Genomic DNA, 18,148 nt, shown 5'->3' with positions numbered 1-18,148 from the left:
ACTTGTATTAGTATTTAGGTTTTTCATGTTTTTATTTTAATTCCCATTCAGGTTGCAGCGCGGAACTCGAACCAAAGACCCAGGAGAGTGAGTAGAACACAGCTCTGCACACTCTCTGGGTCCCAGCGCAGATAAAAGAAGCCCTGGGCTCACTTAACTAGCACCTCTGCCGGCAATCCCCCAGAAATGAGCAAATAGGGGACAGTTCTTTTATTAAGGGTCTGCCAGAACTATTGTTTTTAGAGGGACAGCAGTGGCAACTTAAAAGCAGCACTGACCCTATATAGCGAGGCCTCTAGAACGGAAGGGAGGATGCTGTAACGCTTCACCTCGTCTCCCCCCCCCCACCCCCCTCTTGCCGGCAGGTCCACCCAGTGTCTCCCCCCCTTGAAACGAGCAGCGGGTGGACACAGCAGCGTCCACACTCAATGGGAAGCGGAACGTCTGCAGAAGCCGCACATGCGCCCTGGGCACCATTAAAATTAGCGTGGTGCAGACACACAGTGCCAGCCCTATTGCTACAGGCAATAGGCGGCAGAGGCAGCAGGAACAGGAGGAGTTGAGGGAGAAGCTTCCCCTCTACCCCCTATTAACTTCATGGCGCGGAGGGCGGCCATATTGGAAACCGAGACAACAGGAGACACGCTGTTGCCCGCCCGATTCTGCCTCTCCTCAGCTGGTATTGTTTGTATCGTTGCTACTAAGCCTATTGAGAACGATAGTTAAACGATTGAGAGTGGCTTAATGTGTTTATCTTTTTCACATACAGCGCTGTAACACTCGATGTTGGGGAGAGTGGTGTTATAGGAATACCTTGTATACAGACTCGGTAATTTTCTATTGCTTCAGCCAGCAGACTACTCTAAAGAGATAGAGCATTACTTTATTTATCTGCTAATTTAAGACTATGGCTGAAGAGGGAACAAAACAAGCAAAGGACCCTCCGGTTCTGATGTGTTATACTATACCTGTACCAAGTGTAAATGTAAATTATCTATTGCACAGGACTACAGCTAATTTATCTCAGAGCCTGGAGATTGGTGGCTATTGTGAGGATTACCTAGTATATAGTCTTGGTAAACTCCTACTATACTGTGATTATGTAGATATATAAAAGATGGATATTTTATATTATACATATATTATACATTTTTCTCTGCCATGCCATTATGCCTAAAATGGAGGGGATTCCCAGGGGTCAGAGACCCTCTGGTATGTTTACACTACAGTAAATAGGTGCCACAAGAATTTATATATAGATTTATTCTGTGTAAAGGCACCAGCTAATAGGGCCGTATTGCAATGTGTATATAATATGTGCCCAGAGGAAAAATAAGTTGTAGTCTATAACTTCTACCTTACCAGGGTATTATGGCAAAAAGGGGCCACCTGCAGCAGTAAGCCACACTCTGGTTCGTCTGTACTGCATTAAATATATATATTTACCAGAATGATAAGATTCAGTTTTATTCTGTGACACTTTGCTTACCATTGTCTTATGTTTCAGGCTGTCTCGCTGGTACGTCTAAGCTGCGTTATATCTATGCCAGTTATATTATAATTTTAGCAGTTTAGCCCAGATGCGCTCTGTGCAGCTTGCAATACTAAGGCCTGTGAACGAGATGCTTCCACTTCGGTGTCGCCAACTCTACAAAAGGTAGTCTAGGCAAGAATCATTAACAGCATCAGTGATCGAACGCACTAGAGTGATATTAGGTTCTGAAAAGGTACGTGAACCACCCCTTTTCTCTTTCATCCAGTCTGGGGGACACTGCTTACCATGGGTTGTGGAGGGAGCTTGGGGAGTTGGCACCTAACTAGTTAACTTTAGTACTGCCGACAGACCCCTCCCCTCTACAATCCCCCTGCCCCCTCTTGTTCAGTTTTTTTTTAGGTGCCCATGGAGTTGGGCAGTGTTTTAGTACTGTAGGTTATTTATTTCTTTTCTTTTATTCTTTTTTTATAGGTGGCAGAGCTGGAGTGTGTTCTAATATAGAGAACACACTCACAGCAGGACAGTGCAGGCACTACCCTGTCAGATGAGAGCCAGCGGCTCTCACTGACAGGGACAGGAAGACAAGAAGAATAGGTGCCTGAATTGGGAGTGACAAGCGGTCTCACAGACCGCTGTCACTCCTGGAGCCTCCCCGATAACCGGCGCTGCCACTGCAGGCATAGAGCGCCGGTTATCGGATATTGCATTGGCGGCGGCCATCTTGGAAAACGGAGGAGAGGAGAAGGGGGCTATACCTGGATCCACCCTCATACATAGGAGGGGGCATCGGGTATTATCCGCTGCAGAGAACTCCCCTGGATGTCTCCACTACTCTGCCACTTAACCCTTTTTATTTTTTATATATGGACCACAGAATCGCTGCAGAGGCAGCACTACTGAAGGGGGGGAGCTAAGAAATAGAGCTCCCCCTCCTTCCAGAGAGAGAGATGGTTTATCCCAGTCTTCTGGCGCCAAGGAGAAGCCCGGGAAGAGAGAACTGATCTGAGGGAGCTGGCACCAGGATACTGCTGTTGGGCTTGTCCCCTGTTAGGCCTATGGGCTAAGTATCTGATTTATTTAAACACATATTCTGTATTGCTGTGTACTAGTGGGCTAGTAGGAGTTATATTATAGTTCTCCTACTTGCTTAAGTATTATTTTGTGTTTAAAATATTACAAGTACAACTTTTATATCTAGATTAGTTGATTACTTGTAGTTTTACACTTTTCTCTCCACACATTTATATCTCTCTCTCTCTCTCTACTCAGCTAAATTTAACAATTTAAGTCTGTGTGTTTGGTGTGCCTTCCTTTATTAAGAAATGTCAGATAAGGGAAAGGGCCCTATTGCAAAATATTTTACATGTTCTAAATGTAATGTAAAATTACCTTGTGGGCAGAAGGACCCGTTGGCGCTCTTCTCTGTCTGCGAGGCAGGGTCCCCCCTGTGCAAGCCCAGCATATTTCAGCCCCACTGACGGAGGACCCGGCCTGGGTGACCTCCCTGACACAGTTGGTTTCCTCTTTAGCACAGATGGTTTTTCAATCTAATCCATTGCGATCTACTGTGGCTACTTCGGTGGCTAATAATACTAGTACTCAGTTGGGCCTCCCTGTTACCACAGGTTCTATTGGGATGTTTATACCAGGACCTTCCTCTTCTCATACAGACCTAGCCCCTGTTCCCACAGAACCGGCATGGTCTGCAGCATTTATAAAGGGTTTGGATAAACTAAACCAGTTACTTGAATCCCCAAACATTCCGCCTGCTAAAAGAAGGAGGCCTACATCTGATAATACCCTTATGGTTCTTTCAGACTCTGAGGAGTTTTCAGAGGAAGAGGGGGAAATTAATTCTGATCCTGACCAGGTTCAACCTTTGGGACAGGAAGAAAGCTCTAAAAAGCCAATTTATTAATGATTTGGTTTTAGCAGTGAGACAAGCGTTGGACCTCCCAGAACCGGAGGATACTACTCCTAGAGACAGAAGTCTCTTTAAGAAGGCCAAAAGAAAGGCTATCCGTTTTCCCCCTTCCGTAGAACTTAAGGATATTGCAGAAGGAGCCTGGAAACAGCCTGATAAGAGGTTCTCTGTTCCCAAAAGGTTCTCTTCCCTGTACCCATTGCAGGAGGAAGATGTGGTTCGCTGGGAGAGTATTCCAAAAGTGGATATTCCAATAGCCCGATTGTCCAAGCACACTTTACTCCCAGCTCCAGGTTCTGCATCTCTGCAGGATGTCAATGACCGCAGAGTGGAATCCCAGCTGAAATCTATATTTACGGCTGCAGGTTCTTCCTTTAGGCCCACATTTGCTTCAGCTTGGGTGGCTAGAGCCATGGAAGCATGGGCAGACCAGCTGGCAGAGGCCTTGCAGGACTCTGATTTACTTCCCCTGGCTTTGCATTTGAAGGAGGCATCGGGGTACCTTTATGAGGCAGCCCAGAACACAGCGGCTGTATCCTCTTCTATTCAGGCTGCATCTATTTCAGCAAGAAGAACGTTATGGCTGAAATACTGGGAAGGAGATGCGGAATCAAAAACGTCTGTGGAAACCATTCCTTTTTCTGCAGCAGGTTTGTTCGGCCCGGAATTGGATACCCTGATCTCCCAGGCACCGGGGGGCAAAAGCACTTCCTTGCCGGTTTTCCCTAGCAGGATCCGAAACCCTCGGGTCAGCTCCTTTCGTCAGCCCTTTTGGGGGACTTCCTTGCCTAGAGGACAGTCCTTTAGAGGCAGACAGCCCAATTTTCAAGGCTCCTCTGCCAGGGGGAGATCCTCGTTTGCAGCTAGACACCAGGCCTCCAAGACCCAGGAAAAGCCTGCGTCCTGACGACCACTCTATTCTCCTGGAGGGGGCGCCAGTGGGGGGACGTCTGTCTTTGTTTCGGGAACAGTGGGCAGCGTCCTCCCAAGATCCTTGGATTCGGGCATTATATCAGAGGGGTACAGGATAGACCTGCTGGGCCTGGTTCCACATCGCTTCTTCATGACCCCGCTCCCCCGAGATCCATCAAGAAGGCAGGCAATACAGGATTGTGTCGCCTCTCTTCTTTCTCAAAGAGTTATCTGCAGGGTCCCAGATTACCAGAAGGGACAGGGGTTTTATTCAAACCTGTTTCTGGTCAAGAAGCCGGACAGCTCCTTTCGTCCCATCCTAAACTTAAAGGGCCTCAATGTGCACTTACGGGTGGAAAAATTTCGGATGGAATCCCTAAGGTCAGTGATAAACGGCTTAGAGAAGAATCAGTTTATGGCGTCCATAGACATAAAAGAAGCATACCTCCACATTCCCATTTGGATCCACCATCAGTCTCTCCTAAGATTCTCGGTGGGATCCTTCCACTATCAGTTTTGGGCCCTTCCCTTCGGCCTTTCAACAGCACCGAGGGTTTTCACGAAGATCATGTCAGTTATGGCAGCATGTCTTCACCTTCTAGGAGTTCAGGTCGTGCCCTATTTGGACGACCTGCTCATCAAATCCTCCACAGAGAATTGCTTACGTCATCACTTATCACTCACCTTGGCGGTTCTCGAGGGCCATGGATGGCTAATAAATTTAAGGAAATCCCAGATGGTTCCGTGTCAACGCATGGTTTTCCTAGGGCTCATTATGGACACCAGCCAGCAAAAGGTGTTCCTGCCTGTCGAGAAGATCAGTTCAATTCAGAGTATAACAACTCAAGTCTTGTCTTCTCCCAGCCCCTCAATGCACTTGTGCATGCAGCTGCTGGGAAAGATGGTGGCCTCCTTTGAGACCATCCCCTTCGGTCGAGCCCATTCTCGATGTTTTCAGTGGGATCTGTTGACGAAATGGTCAGGATCCCACCTACGTTTGGATCTCCAGAGGATCTCTCTATCTCCAGGGGCGAGAGAATCACTTCAGTGGTGGCTGATTCAGGATCACATGACAGTGGGCAGGTACTTCGCTCCATGGTCTTGGATCATAGCCACGACGGACGCCAGCCTAAAAGTTTGGGGGGCGGTAATCCTGCACCTCAGGCTCCCAGGGACTTTGGTCGGTTCAGGAATCAGCCCTATCCATAAACGTGCTGGAGTTGAAGGCAATTCTACTGGCCCTCCGGGGGGCCCAGTCCCTCCTCCAGGGCCACCCTGTCAGAGTTCAGTCAGACAATGCCACGGCCGTGGCATATGTCAACAGGTAGGGAGGAACCAGGAGTGCATTGCAGCTCAAATTTTGGTTTGGGCAGAACAACACGTTCCAGCAATATCGGCAGTATACATTCCAGGAATAAGAAATTGGGAGGCCGACTACCTAAGTCGAAACCAGATGATGCCGGGGGAGTGGTCACTCCATCCGGAAGTTTTCCAGTCCCTGGTTCAGAGGTGGGGCCTTCCGGACATAGATCTCATGGCCTCCAGACACAACAGAAAGGTTCACAGGTTCTGCGCAAGGGCAAGAGACCCCTTAGCGCTGGCAGTGGACGTCATGACGATGTCATGGGAGTTCAGGTTGGGATACCTGTTTCCTCCGATCCCTATGCTTCCTCGCGTACTCAGACGAGTAAGGCAGGGAGGTCTGCAAGTAATTCTAATAGCTCCCTCATGGCCGCGCCGAGTCTGGTACGTGGACATAATCTCTATGGCGGAAGGACAGGGTTTCCGTCTTCCGTCTCGAGACGACCTTCTACAAGGTCCCTTCCGTCACCAGAATTTACCTCTGCTCAGTTTAACGGCATGGCTGTTGAAGCCAGCCTCTGGAGGGCTAGAGGTTTTTCCTCCAGCGTAGTGAACACTATGATGCGAGCCAGAAAGCCAGTTTCAGCTCGCATCTATCACCGGATTTGGAGAGCCTACATCAGATGGTGCGAAAATAGGACATGTCACACGTCCGCCTTTCGTCTCCCTCGCTTATTGGCTTTCCTTCAGGATGGTCTGGAAGCAGGGCTTAGGTTAGTTTCTCTAAAAGTCCAGGTTTCGGCACTTTCAGTATTTTTTTCACCTGAAATTAGCGGATTTACCAGATATTAGGACTTTCCTTCAGGGAGTCTTGCATATTCAGCCTCCCTATGTTCCGCCTACGGCACCTTGGGATCTCAGCCTGGTACTGGATATGCTTAAAGGGCCTCCTTTTGAGCCATTACTTGTGGCAGATTTGAAGTGGTTGACCTGGAAGGTCCTCTTTCTTTTGGCTGTTGCATCTGCGCGTAGGGTTTTAGAATTAGGGGCTCTGTCTTGTCGGGAACCATATCTGGTTTTCCACGAGGACAGAGCAGTGTTAAGAACCCTCCCTCCCTTCCTTCATTCCAAAAGTAGTTTCGGCTTTCCATCTGAACCAGAAAATTGTTCTGGTCTTCTCATCTTCTTCCCATTCGGATCAACAGTCTATGGAAAAGTTAGATGTGGTTAGGGCTCTCCGCATTTATGTCAAAAGAACTTCTCAGATTAGGCGTACTGATTCTCTGTTTGTTCTTTATGATGCTAATAAGAGAGGCTGGCCAGCCTCAAAACAGTCCATTGCAAGATGGATTACGGCAACCATTAAGCAAGCTTACATAAAGGCTAACCGTCCTGTGCCGGAGAGACTTTCGGCCCATTCCACCAGATCGGTAGGGGCGTCGTGGGCAGCGAGAAATGGGGCTTCTGCGGATCAGCTTTTCAGGGAAGCCACCTGGTCCTCTGTCCACACCTTTACAAAATTTTATCAGTTTAATGTATTTGCATCCGCAGATGCCAATTTCGCTCGTAGTGCTTTACGAGCGGGATTTTCAGAGTAGTCCCACCCTTAGGGGGGCTGCTTTAGAACGTCCCCATGGTAAGCAGTGTCCCCCAGACTGGATGAAAGAGAAAAGAGGATTTGTGTACTTACGTTAAATCCGTCTGGGGGACACTGCGATCCCTCCCTTCTGCTTTTCTTCTGTGTGCTCTTGTTTGACTTGCCTTTCCTCCTTGAGCTTATTAACTTAACAAGAGGGGGCAGGGGGAGTGTAGAGGGGAGGGGGTCTGTCGGCAGTACTAAAGTTAACTAGTTAGGTGCCAACTCCCCAAGTTCCTTCCACAACCCATGGTAAGCAGTGTCCCCCAGACTGGATGAAAGAGAAACGGATTTAACGTAAGTACATAAATCCTCTTTTCTCACGCTTCTACGCACAGTCCGTTCACACAGATCATATCTGTCACAGGCACTTCTTCCCAGATAGAAAGTCTGTGTCCTGATCTGATTCCACTCAGACATGGACACATCTGCTCACCATCTCACAGGGATAAGCGTCATTTTTATTTTTAGAGTTCTTCAGTCAGGATCAGGACATGGTCTATTCGTCAACAGACAAGGGCTAGTTAGATCTGTATTAACAAATAAAAACATTATCTCTGAAAATTTAACATCCATTCACAGAATGTATATGCTAGGCTTAAGCATCAAACTCACTTTAACCCTTGCGGAACTCGAGTTTGCGGTCCCATTCGCACCTTCTCGGAGGCTGGGCACGGTGTCTGACCTTTTGGCTAAGAGCAGAATAAACAATTATAACAAAGGCCAGAATTTCCTCTTATATTTTTCCTCCCCTGGAAAATAGATGAAGTGTAACCTGTGGGATTAACAACCCTTGTGATTCTTTTATTTGCTTATTCTGCTATCCCTACGCAGGGCAGACTACCATGGTAGGTTTTTCTCTTCTATCCCTACGCAGGGCAGACTACCATGGTAGGTTTTTCTCTTACTGGAGGTGTAACATAGCCTCCACTCAACTTAACTGACGTCTGTCAAAACCCATAGCTGGGCTTTGAAATAGGCCATTCAGCCATGGGGAGAACAGTTACCCACAGGTATACTGGAGGACGTTCCAAGAACGGAGCTGCTCACTTTGGCAGAATTACAGTGTAGGCTAAAGGGGCCTCTGAGAGTAAGAGTACATCTCTTCCCGTCGGCTCCACTAGGCACGTCATGGGCGGCCTTAAACCCGCCATTCAGCTACTTTCCCGGGGTCGGCGTGCCCCATCGTGTAATCACTTCCTGGCTCCCATAGGAGCATATAGTACCTGCACAGGTGCAGTTAGGGAAGAAGCTTATACACCTGGTGGTATTCCCGAAGGTTGGTGTGGTTTATTCCAACCTTTTCTTGATCCACAAATGGATCTTTTCCTTTCTTTGAAGCTGGCAGTCCTTCAACAGGCAGGCCGCATTCTCTTGTTTTGGATGTAGTCACTGCACGCAGTCATGGCAGGCAGTGAACAAAAGCCGTTCCTGGCTTCAGTATACATCATGTAGGTATTTTTTACATGTACCAGTTGGGAAGGAGGCACCGGTGTCTCTTTCGCTTTGGCGGAACAATAATTTCAGTTCCAGCCCATGGTGGCAACATCTCCATTCCGCCTACCTCTGTGGGCAGATCTGAACAGTCGGGAACCCCCTCCGGTCACTCTCTATATATTCTAGCTGGTGGCGTTGGAAGACTCTAACCTTAGGGCCAGAGGTTGTTCGCAGGGAGCTTCTTAGTATCTTGGATAGAGCCGGGAGGGCAATTTCCTCATCCGTTTTCCTAGGTCTGGAAACAGGAAAGAGTTTGGTGTGAGTCCTGCAGTTTTCATACGTCTCAGACTCTCTAGGTCGATTTCTTTCGCAACCTAGCTCTGATAGCCGCCTAGCTTCCAGCAGGGTTCTGCCCCCAGAGCTCTACATTTATTTTAGCATGAGTTTACAGGATCATGGTATCTTCAAGCCTTTCTTCGAGTGGTCTCTGCTGGTTAAGATTAAGCCATGAAATCTAGTCCGGGGGATCAAAGCACTTGTTTTGCCCACTTTTGACTTACTGACTCGGGGAAGATATGCTTCTCCCAGGATAGGTCACTTGCATATCGCCTGGTCCCAGGGGTCCGGGGGCGGTAGTGTGCTATGCACTCCCCCAGTCTACTCTTCCAGCAGCATGATGCCCACCCCCCTATTGGAGCGGTGGGGGGGGGGAGTCTGCTACTGTTCAGGGATCAGTGGGCAGAGTCCTCGGAGGACAGTTGGATTTGCGGGATCATGACAAGAGGTTACATAATAGATTTGGCGGGCCCAACCCCTCAGAGGTTTTTTTGCAACCAACTTTGCCCGCCATCCACAGAAAAGACAAGCCATGCTTCATTGCGTTGCTGCTCTTCTCACAGGGAGTTATCATGAGGGTCTCGGAAGACCAAAGGAGACGGGTTCTACTCCAACCGCTTTTTGGTCCAAAAGCCGGGTGGCTCCTTCTGGCCAGTTTTAAACCTAAAGCAGTTGAATCTTCACCTGCGGGTGGTCACATTTTGAATGGAATTCCTGAGATCTATTATCAACAGACTGGAGGTAAGTCAGTTCATGGCGTTGATAGATATCGAGGATGCTTATCTCCACGTTCCCATCTGGAAAGCACATCAAGCTCTCCTCAGATTCACGGTGGTTTCTGCCCACTTCCAATTCAGGGCTCTTCCATTCAGTCTTGCAACAGCACCTCGGGTGTTTACAAAAATTATGGCGGCTTCTCTTCATTCCAGAGGGGTGCAATTAGTGCCCTATCTGGACGACTTACTAATCAAGGCAGCTTGAGCTCTTTTTGCTCGAGGAGCACCTTCGTCTCACCATCAGTATTCTGGGAAGGGCATAGTTGGCTCAAAAACCGCCCCAAGTCCCAGTTAACTTTTTGTCAGATAATGACTTTTCTGGGACTGATAATGGATACCAACAGTTAGAAAGTGTTTCTTCCAGAGGACAGGATACAATCCCTGGGGGACTCGACGACCCGAGTTCTGTCTGCTCCTCCTGTGCATGCGCTTACTGGGGAAGATGGTGTCGGCCTTCGAGACTCTCTTATGGTCGAATCCACTTTCTGTGTTTTCAATGGGACCTCCTCAGGAAGGGATCAGGATCCCATCAGAAGTTAGAGCGTCAGCTGATTCTCTTGTCACCGGAAGCGAAAGAGTCTCTCAGATGGTGGATAGTACGGAACAACTTGTTAGTGAGCAGGTCCTTTGCCCCTTGGCCCTGGATCTTAGTATCCACGGACGCCAGCCTTCGGGGGTGGGTAGCTGTAGCTCTTCATCTGAGATTTCAGGAGCTCTGGTCTGCTCAAGAGACCTCTCTCCCCATAAATATTTTAGAACTAAAGGCCATGTTAAAGGCATCTCGGGGAGCGCAGCTCATCCTTCAGGGATTACCGGTCAGTCTTCAGTCCGACAATGCTATGGCAGTGTCGTATGTAAACAGACAGGGAGGCACCATTAGTGCAGGAGCGATGGAGTTGACGAATCAGATTTTCGCATGGGTCGAAAACCACGATCCCCGCCATCTCAGCAGTCTTTATTACAGGCATTCACAACTGGCAAGCAGACTACCTAAGCCGGCATGATGTTCTGCCGGGGGAATTGGATCTTCATCCAGAGGTCTTTCAGACGCTGGTCGCTCCGGTGGGGGCTTCCGGGTCGAGATCTAATGGCGTCTCTCCACAACAGAAAGGTTCCACAGTTTTGCTCAAGGGCAAGGGATCCCCTAGCAGTGGCAGTGGATGTATTGACGATGCCATGGGACTTCAGGTTAGAATACCTGTTTCCTCCCATTTCCATGGTTCCCAGGGTCCTTCAGAGACTCAAGCAGGGGGGGCCTGCCAGTCATTTTGGCTGCTCCAACTTTTCCACGTGGGTCTGGTATGCGGAGATCCTATTAATGGTGCAAGGTCCAGGTCTTCGGTTACCTCTTCGCGAGGATCTGCCAATTCAAGGACCATTCCTGCATCAGGACTTGCCTCGGCTGAATTTAATGGCATGGCTTTTGAAGCCAACCTTTGGAAATCCAGAGGGTTCTCCTCACGAGTAGTAGGCACCCTTAGTAACGCTAGAAAGCCAAGTTTGGCTTGGATATACCACCGTATCTGGCTTACATACCTTAGATGGTGTGACAACCGTACCTACAATTCAAATTAATTTCGTCTTGCTAGGTTTCTTGCTTTTCTACAGGATGGGCTGGATGGAGGTCTTCGCCTAGGATCTTTAAGAGTACAAGTTTCGGCTCTTTCAGTGTTTTTTCGCAGACATACTGGTTATTAGGACTTTCCCACAGAGAGTCCTAAATATCCAACCTCCATATGTTCTGCTCACGGCTCCTTGGGAACTTAATTTTGTCCTTAATATGCTTCAGAAGTCTCCCTTTGAACCGTTAGTCTGCAGAGTTACGGTTCTTAACATGGAAAGTGGTTTTCCTTCTTGCTATTGCCTCAATCCGGAGAGTTTTCGAGCTGGGGGCACTGTCTTGTCGAGAATCTTATCTGGTGTTTCATGATAGAGCAGTTCTTAGAACAGTTCCATCGTTTCTACCAAAGGTAGTTTCTGGTTTTCATGTAAACCAGGAAATAGTAGTTGCGGTGTTCACAGAAGACCCTCAAAGGCCTGGAACAAGAACTATGAAACTTTTTGATGTTGTCAGAGCTCTCAGAATCTATGTAAACAGGACTTCAAAGATTCGCAGTACAGATTCCTTATATGTTTTGTTTGACTTCTCAAGACATGGATGGCCAGCCTTTAAGCAATCTATTACTAGATGGCTTACTTTGACTATTAAGCAGGCTTATATCAGTGCTTACCGTCCTGCGCTAGATCGTATTGTTGCCCATTCTACCCGTTCTGTAGGAGCGTCTTGGGCTGCAAGAAATGGGACCTCAGCGGATTAGTTATGCAGAGCAGCCACCTGGTCCTTGGTCCATACATCTACAAAATGTTACCAATTCAATGTCTTTGCGTCGGCAGATGTCAGTTTTGGCTGTAGTGCTCTACGTGCCGGGCTATAAGAGCAGTCCCTCCCTTCAAGGGGAAGCTTTAGAAAGTCCCCATGGTGAGCAGTGTCCCCCCAGATGGATGAAAGAGAAAAGAGGATTTATATACTTACCATAAATCTGTTTCTCGGATTCCTTCTGGGGGACACTGCGGTCCCTCCCTTCTGCTCTTCTTCTGTATGTTCTTGGTTGATTGGGGTTTTAGAATTAACCTGGAAGTACAGGGGAGTTGGAGGGGGAGGGTTCTGTCGGCAGCTCACCGAAATGAATTAGTTAAGTGTCAACTCCTACTCCCCCTTACACAATGTCCCCCAGAAGGAATCGGAGAAACAGATTTATCGTAAGTATATAAATCCTCTTATCTACAGTAAGTTATTTCTACGTGATCCAGCCACACCTCCTCTCAAACCAGAAGGGGAAGGATTCTCCGTTATGATGAAGATCAATTATGGTTGACAGCTGCTGACTGTTTTAAGATCTCACCGTTGATCACCCTATTTTCCTGCACATTCTTCACTCTATTGGCCTTCATAACACAGTTCTTTTCTGGTTTGATTCCTAGCCTATCAAACCACTACATTAGTTTTTCTACCTCTGGCACATCCTCCCCTCCACTCCCACTATCTGTTAGGCTACCATATTGCTCTGTTCTTGGCCCTTTGCATTTCTCACTGTATACCTCCTTCTTTTGGGAACTAATACAAGTCTCCAGTACCATCTCTGTTGTCAACACCCAAACGTATCTCTCCTCCCCAGACCGCTCCCCTTGGGTACTCTTGTCTCCCTGCTGTCTCCATATGGATGTCCAAATGTTACCAAAAGCTCAACATGTCCAAAACAGAGCTCATATTACATCCTCCCAGAAGTCGCCAATTTCCCTGAAAACTCTCAAAAACATCAACATTTTCTCAGTCTATCAAGCCTGATGCCTTGGTGTCGCACTTGATTTCGTCCTCTGTTTTGTTCCTCACATGTGAGGATGGAAATTTGAGTGACAAGTTCAGCGATGGGTTTTTCTTTCATAGCACCTAAAGGCCAGTAGGGTATGGACCCTACGGAGACTTCCTATTTCAAAGAATTGTCCTGTTACAGGCTATGGGAGTGTAGAGTACACTTTGTAAACCCTAATGCTGGCATGTGCTACAGAAAAGGTAGTGCAACCCTATCCCTATTTTATTTATTTTTTTTGCACAAATTATTGTAATATTGGTTTCAGAACTACATTGTACTCCTAGGGGGGTATTCAATTGACGACGGGAGCGCCGCAAAGCCCGCGCTCGAAAAATATTATAGTTAATACAGTAATATCTCGCTGGATTTCAGCTCGCGGCTCCCTGAAATCCAGCGAGTAAATATTTATGCGCAATATTACCGTATTAACGGTAATATTTTTCGAGCGCGGGCTTTGCGGCGATTCCGCCGTCAATTGAATACCCCCCCCTAGTGTGTTACCTGAATGAAAATACACTGAAATTTGTGTACTATTTAACCTGTTATTCATTGCGGTGTGCAACAACACAAAATGTTGTATAAAAGCAAAACAAATCCGGTATACCAAAACATAGTCCAATGCAATTAAAATCCAAATACTAAATGTGTTTTAATTTCTTTGTCCAAAACTACTACTCATGTACTAAAAAAGAATCCCTTACCAACTATTGTGAAATAAAAGCATAGTAGAAGTCATCATGGAGTTCGATGTCTGTCTGTCTCCTGCGGATATCATCTGATTTTTTAATCCTTAGATTTCACAGTAGTTAGTGCACTTACCAATAATTACACAGATGTTATCTATTATCCAGGAATGTGTGTAGCAATGCTCTTCAAAGTGTCTATGTGAAAATGTCTATTTGATTACAGCAATTTTTTTTTTCTTTTTCTCAAAACTCTCATGTACCTGAGGATAATGGCTTACAAGATAAAGATCCCATGCCTGTATTTAGACTTGTCATTAGTAGTAGGTTAATTAAGATACACTGAGTTATTGCTAATGCTCCTCCCTCTCTCATTATTCTATAGTACCTTGGTAGCCGCTCTCCAGAGAAAGTAAAATTAAAGATTTTGGAGATGCTATACAGTTGGACTTTGGGTCTTCCCAGTGAAGTGAAGATTGCAGAGGCCTACCAGATGCTGAAGAAGCAAGGTTGGTTTGTGGCAGTCTTTTTAATAATCCTTCCCAGTTAAATATGATTATAGATTTCCCACTATTTCTCCATATTACCCTAACCCCCACCCTACTAGTAAATGACTTTATCTTTTTTTAGGGATTTTAAAGGAAGATCCCAAGCTGCCAGCAGAAGCAATGATGCCTCCTCTCCCCCCTCGACCTAAGAATGCTATTTTTGATGATGATGAAAAATCAAAGGTAATTATTAATTGGCACCAATGAAGTATTGGGCTGTCCTTTTGTCCAATTTCCATTCAAACCACCCACATACTGGGAACCTCATTGTCATAGAAATTGCATTTAAAATGATGTATGCTGCATTTATTTGTAGGGTTAAAAGTTTGTGCAAAATACTGATGGATTTTTCCCTTGCATGTCCATGTTGTATTGTAGACAAAATATGACTGATCTGACATACTAGTTTTCCATGAATCACTTGATGCAACTCCTGCTTCTTTCTTTCTGATGGGAAACCATCTTTGTACCTGTGTTTTATATAAAGTTCTGGACCTTTACATATAAAGAAGAATTGTTCTCTGTGGAATATTCCGTAATCCCCCTGCTAACCCAGCTACCAGAAAAGGTGTTGTCCAATGTTCAGGAAATGTTCACACTCATAGTGCTAATGAGCTGCTGCATCCTACGTGGTGAAGGAGTATAGGCACAATCCACAGTGGAGTTCACTTATTTTCTTTCTATTTCTTCTTGTTTGCTTCCTTTCAGTGTTTAGATGTTCTCATGCTGTTACACAGAATAAGTAGTGTTATTTATTTCTCATGGTACCCTCCTCATCTCCAGATGTTGGCCCGTTTGCTGAAAAGCACTCACCCAGAAGACTTACGAGCTGCTAACAAACTTATTAAAGAAATGGTGCAAGAGGTAAGAGATTTTTGTCCAACTCTTTGTGTGGCAAACTTCTAAAAAGTCTTCTGACTACTACTCTTTATTGTGATATGTTCCTAGTTTTATCATTAAATGCAAAGCAAATTTATATAGTTTGTATGCAAATAATTCCACTTATTTTGATTTGATATCTCGGCCAGCTCTAGGGATTCTGAAATAATCATTTTAACAGCAGCTAGCTATCTTGTGATACCCTTGTAGGGCAACATTTGCTGACTGATGCCACGTGCCACCATACACAATTTAGGAAAAGCTGAAGTGGTGGTAGCTAGAACTTAATAGAAAGGCCCTTTGCGAACTGCTCCTGAAGCAGGAGCACAGAGGATTTCATTTTGTGCAAATGTGCCTAATTATCTGACCTGCCAACATGAAGCACTTCAACTGTAGAGTTTTGAACCCTTAAAAATATTGCTCAATTTAGCTGAATTTTATTATGAGAATTGGGGCTATTGAATTTCAATATTTTTACTAAACTGTTAGAAAAGACGCCCTGTTGAAAGTATAGGCAGAGACCTGTTTCCACCACCTCTGAGGAGGTATAAAAAAATATTTTGCGGGTACATTAATGCTCTGCAGTTACCTGTATACCAGAAATATTCTCATATGGGAAAATAATCAATATTTGGAGAGTCCTAAAGTGAGACTGTTCAGAGTAATGTTTATTTAGGAATTAAATACAGTGAATATAAAAAGTCTGTGCACCCTTATTGTAAATGCAAATGTTTGTGATGTTAAGCCTGAAATCGAAATAAGTCATGTTATATCCTATTCCACCTTTTTAATGTGCCCTTGCAACCAACAAAATTCAAGTGAAAAAAAACAGATCAAGATAACAAATAGATATCTTGTAGGAAAAGGCAGTTAAAAAAAATCAAAAAAATCAGTCTCTATCAACTTCGCATATCTGGACTTTGCAATTCTATCTTCTGTATAAGAAAGTTCAATAAAATTGTGAGAGGTTCTCGGGTGCACAGCCCTCTCTAGGTCATACCACAGGTTTTCAATGGGATTGAGGTCTGGGCTCTAAATTGACTGCTCCAAGACTTTAATCTTCTTTTTCTGAAGCTATTTCTTGGTTGACTTGGATATGTGGTTTGTGGTTATCATGTTGGAAGGTGAAATTCCTTTTTTCTTTCATCCTATCTGGAGGACACTGCTACCATGGGGTTGTATGAGTGGAGCGTGGAGTTGGCACTTAACTAGTTAACTTGTTTAATGTATAAATGCTGACAGACCCCTCCCTTCTGCAACCCCCTGAAGCTCCTCAGTTTAGCTTAAGTGCCCAAGGGAGTTGGGCTTAATTTTTGTGCTAACATAGCTTTTTACTTTCATTCCTAAAAAATAAAGGAATAAAATAGAAAAGATTTTTTTCTGTTGCTATATTATCTGAGGAGTGTACTCTACAGTTAGAGAGCACACTCCTATTAGGCAGCCACACTTCACCTTCTTGTGAGAGCCGGACGTCTCTCTTATTGACAGCGCTTGCACTGTTTAACAGAGCTGACAGGCGGCTTGAGAAGCTGCTGTCACACTGGCAGTCTCCCGACATACCGGCGCTGCCTTGACAGGCATAGAGCACCGGTACTCGGAGGGATGGCAGCCGCCGTCTTGCTGGGTCATACCAAGTGTCCCCCACCTCAGAGAAAGGAGGGGGGAATCTTGTTTAAGGTGCAGGAACTTCAGTCAGGAGCCTTGTGTGACTGAATTTAGATCGGAGGTTACAAAATGCGGTGGTTTGTCAAAAAGAAAACAATCATCGATTCCAGGAACAGGAGCAGGAAACTCCGGGGGATCGGAGTTAAAGTATATAGAGCTCCCCCACCTCTACTTGCAGACTTGGACTCCCCCCATCTGCGCACCAAGAGATTGCCCAGGAAGACAGCAGACTCTCCTGAGCCTGCGGGGACACTGCTGACTGACTCCTTTCCTGCATATCTGGCTTAGCTAAAAGGCTAAGTAACCATATTATATACCTTTCAACTCATATTGGATAGAGGAATATATTTGTTAAATGTATTGCAAGTAGTTTAAAAACATATTTATTGTATTCTACTTATCCAACTTACATCTTTTCATATTGCTTGTTACAAGATACAACTTTGATTGTCATAGACTAGTTAGTATACTTGTAGTTATTCAAGCTATATCTTGTGTGACTGAATTTCTTTTGCTTCAGTGTGTTTTCCCTTTAAAAGTATGTCTAATAAGGGGAAAGCACCACTTACAAAATATTTCACTTGTTCAAAATGTAAAGTTAAATTGCCAATTGGACAAAAGAACCCGGGGGCACTTTGTACTGACTATGACGTGGGGAGACACACTACGCAGGCCCAGATTAATGTACTACCACTATCGGAAGAACCGGCATGGGCATCTTCTCTGGCGCAGTCTGTTAGTACTCTGGTCCGACTGCTTACTAAGCCTACAGGGCTAACAGCGGTTTCTGCTGTTCTCCCTGCTGATTCAGTAGAAACTGCCCTCCCTGTGACAGTAGAGATGCCAGTGACCGCCGGGCCATCTGAAGTCGCTTTGGCGGGTTCATCATCCTCTCTCACTAACCCAGGCACTTCCTCTGGAGATCCAGCCTGGTCCGAGGCCTAGATAGATTAAACTGTCCCTAATCTGTCCAGTTTCAAACGGGCTTTAAAAACCCACCTTTTCCTTAAAGCCTTCCAGTCTCCTACTTAACTACCTACCTTATCTTCTGCCTCTCCCCCTTCTTTCCCCTTCCCTGCCTCCGGCCCCCTACTCTCCCTCTCTCCTGCGTTTCTCTGTCTGTCCACCCCTCCCCTTAGATTGTACGCTCCTCTGAGCAGGGCCATCTCTCCTCCTGTTTCCAC

The 18,148-nt window shown here is 45.9% G+C and overlaps 1 protein-coding gene across 3 annotated transcripts in view; it reads left to right on the top strand.

The window, feature by feature from the left end:
* Nucleotides 1–18,148, top strand: part of GGA1 (golgi associated, gamma adaptin ear containing, ARF binding protein 1) — a 68,714-nt gene that overhangs the window by 13,106 nt on the left and 37,460 nt on the right. For all 3 annotated transcript variants that reach the window (XM_075183962.1, XM_075183963.1, XM_075183964.1), the window contains exons 5-7: nt 14,258–14,381; nt 14,503–14,603; nt 15,204–15,284. In XM_075183962.1, the coding sequence (XP_075040063.1) occupies nt 14,258–14,381; nt 14,503–14,603; nt 15,204–15,284 (306 nt within the window). The remainder of the gene's footprint in view (nt 1–14,257; nt 14,382–14,502; nt 14,604–15,203; nt 15,285–18,148) is intronic.

This window comes from Mixophyes fleayi, chromosome 8, assembly GCF_038048845.1.
Source record: "Mixophyes fleayi isolate aMixFle1 chromosome 8, aMixFle1.hap1, whole genome shotgun sequence".
In the NCBI taxonomy this organism is placed as follows: Eukaryota; Metazoa; Chordata; class Amphibia; order Anura; family Limnodynastidae; genus Mixophyes; species Mixophyes fleayi.
Note: the sequence above shows the minus strand (reverse complement) of the source record. Positions and strands in the feature narration are given on the sequence as shown.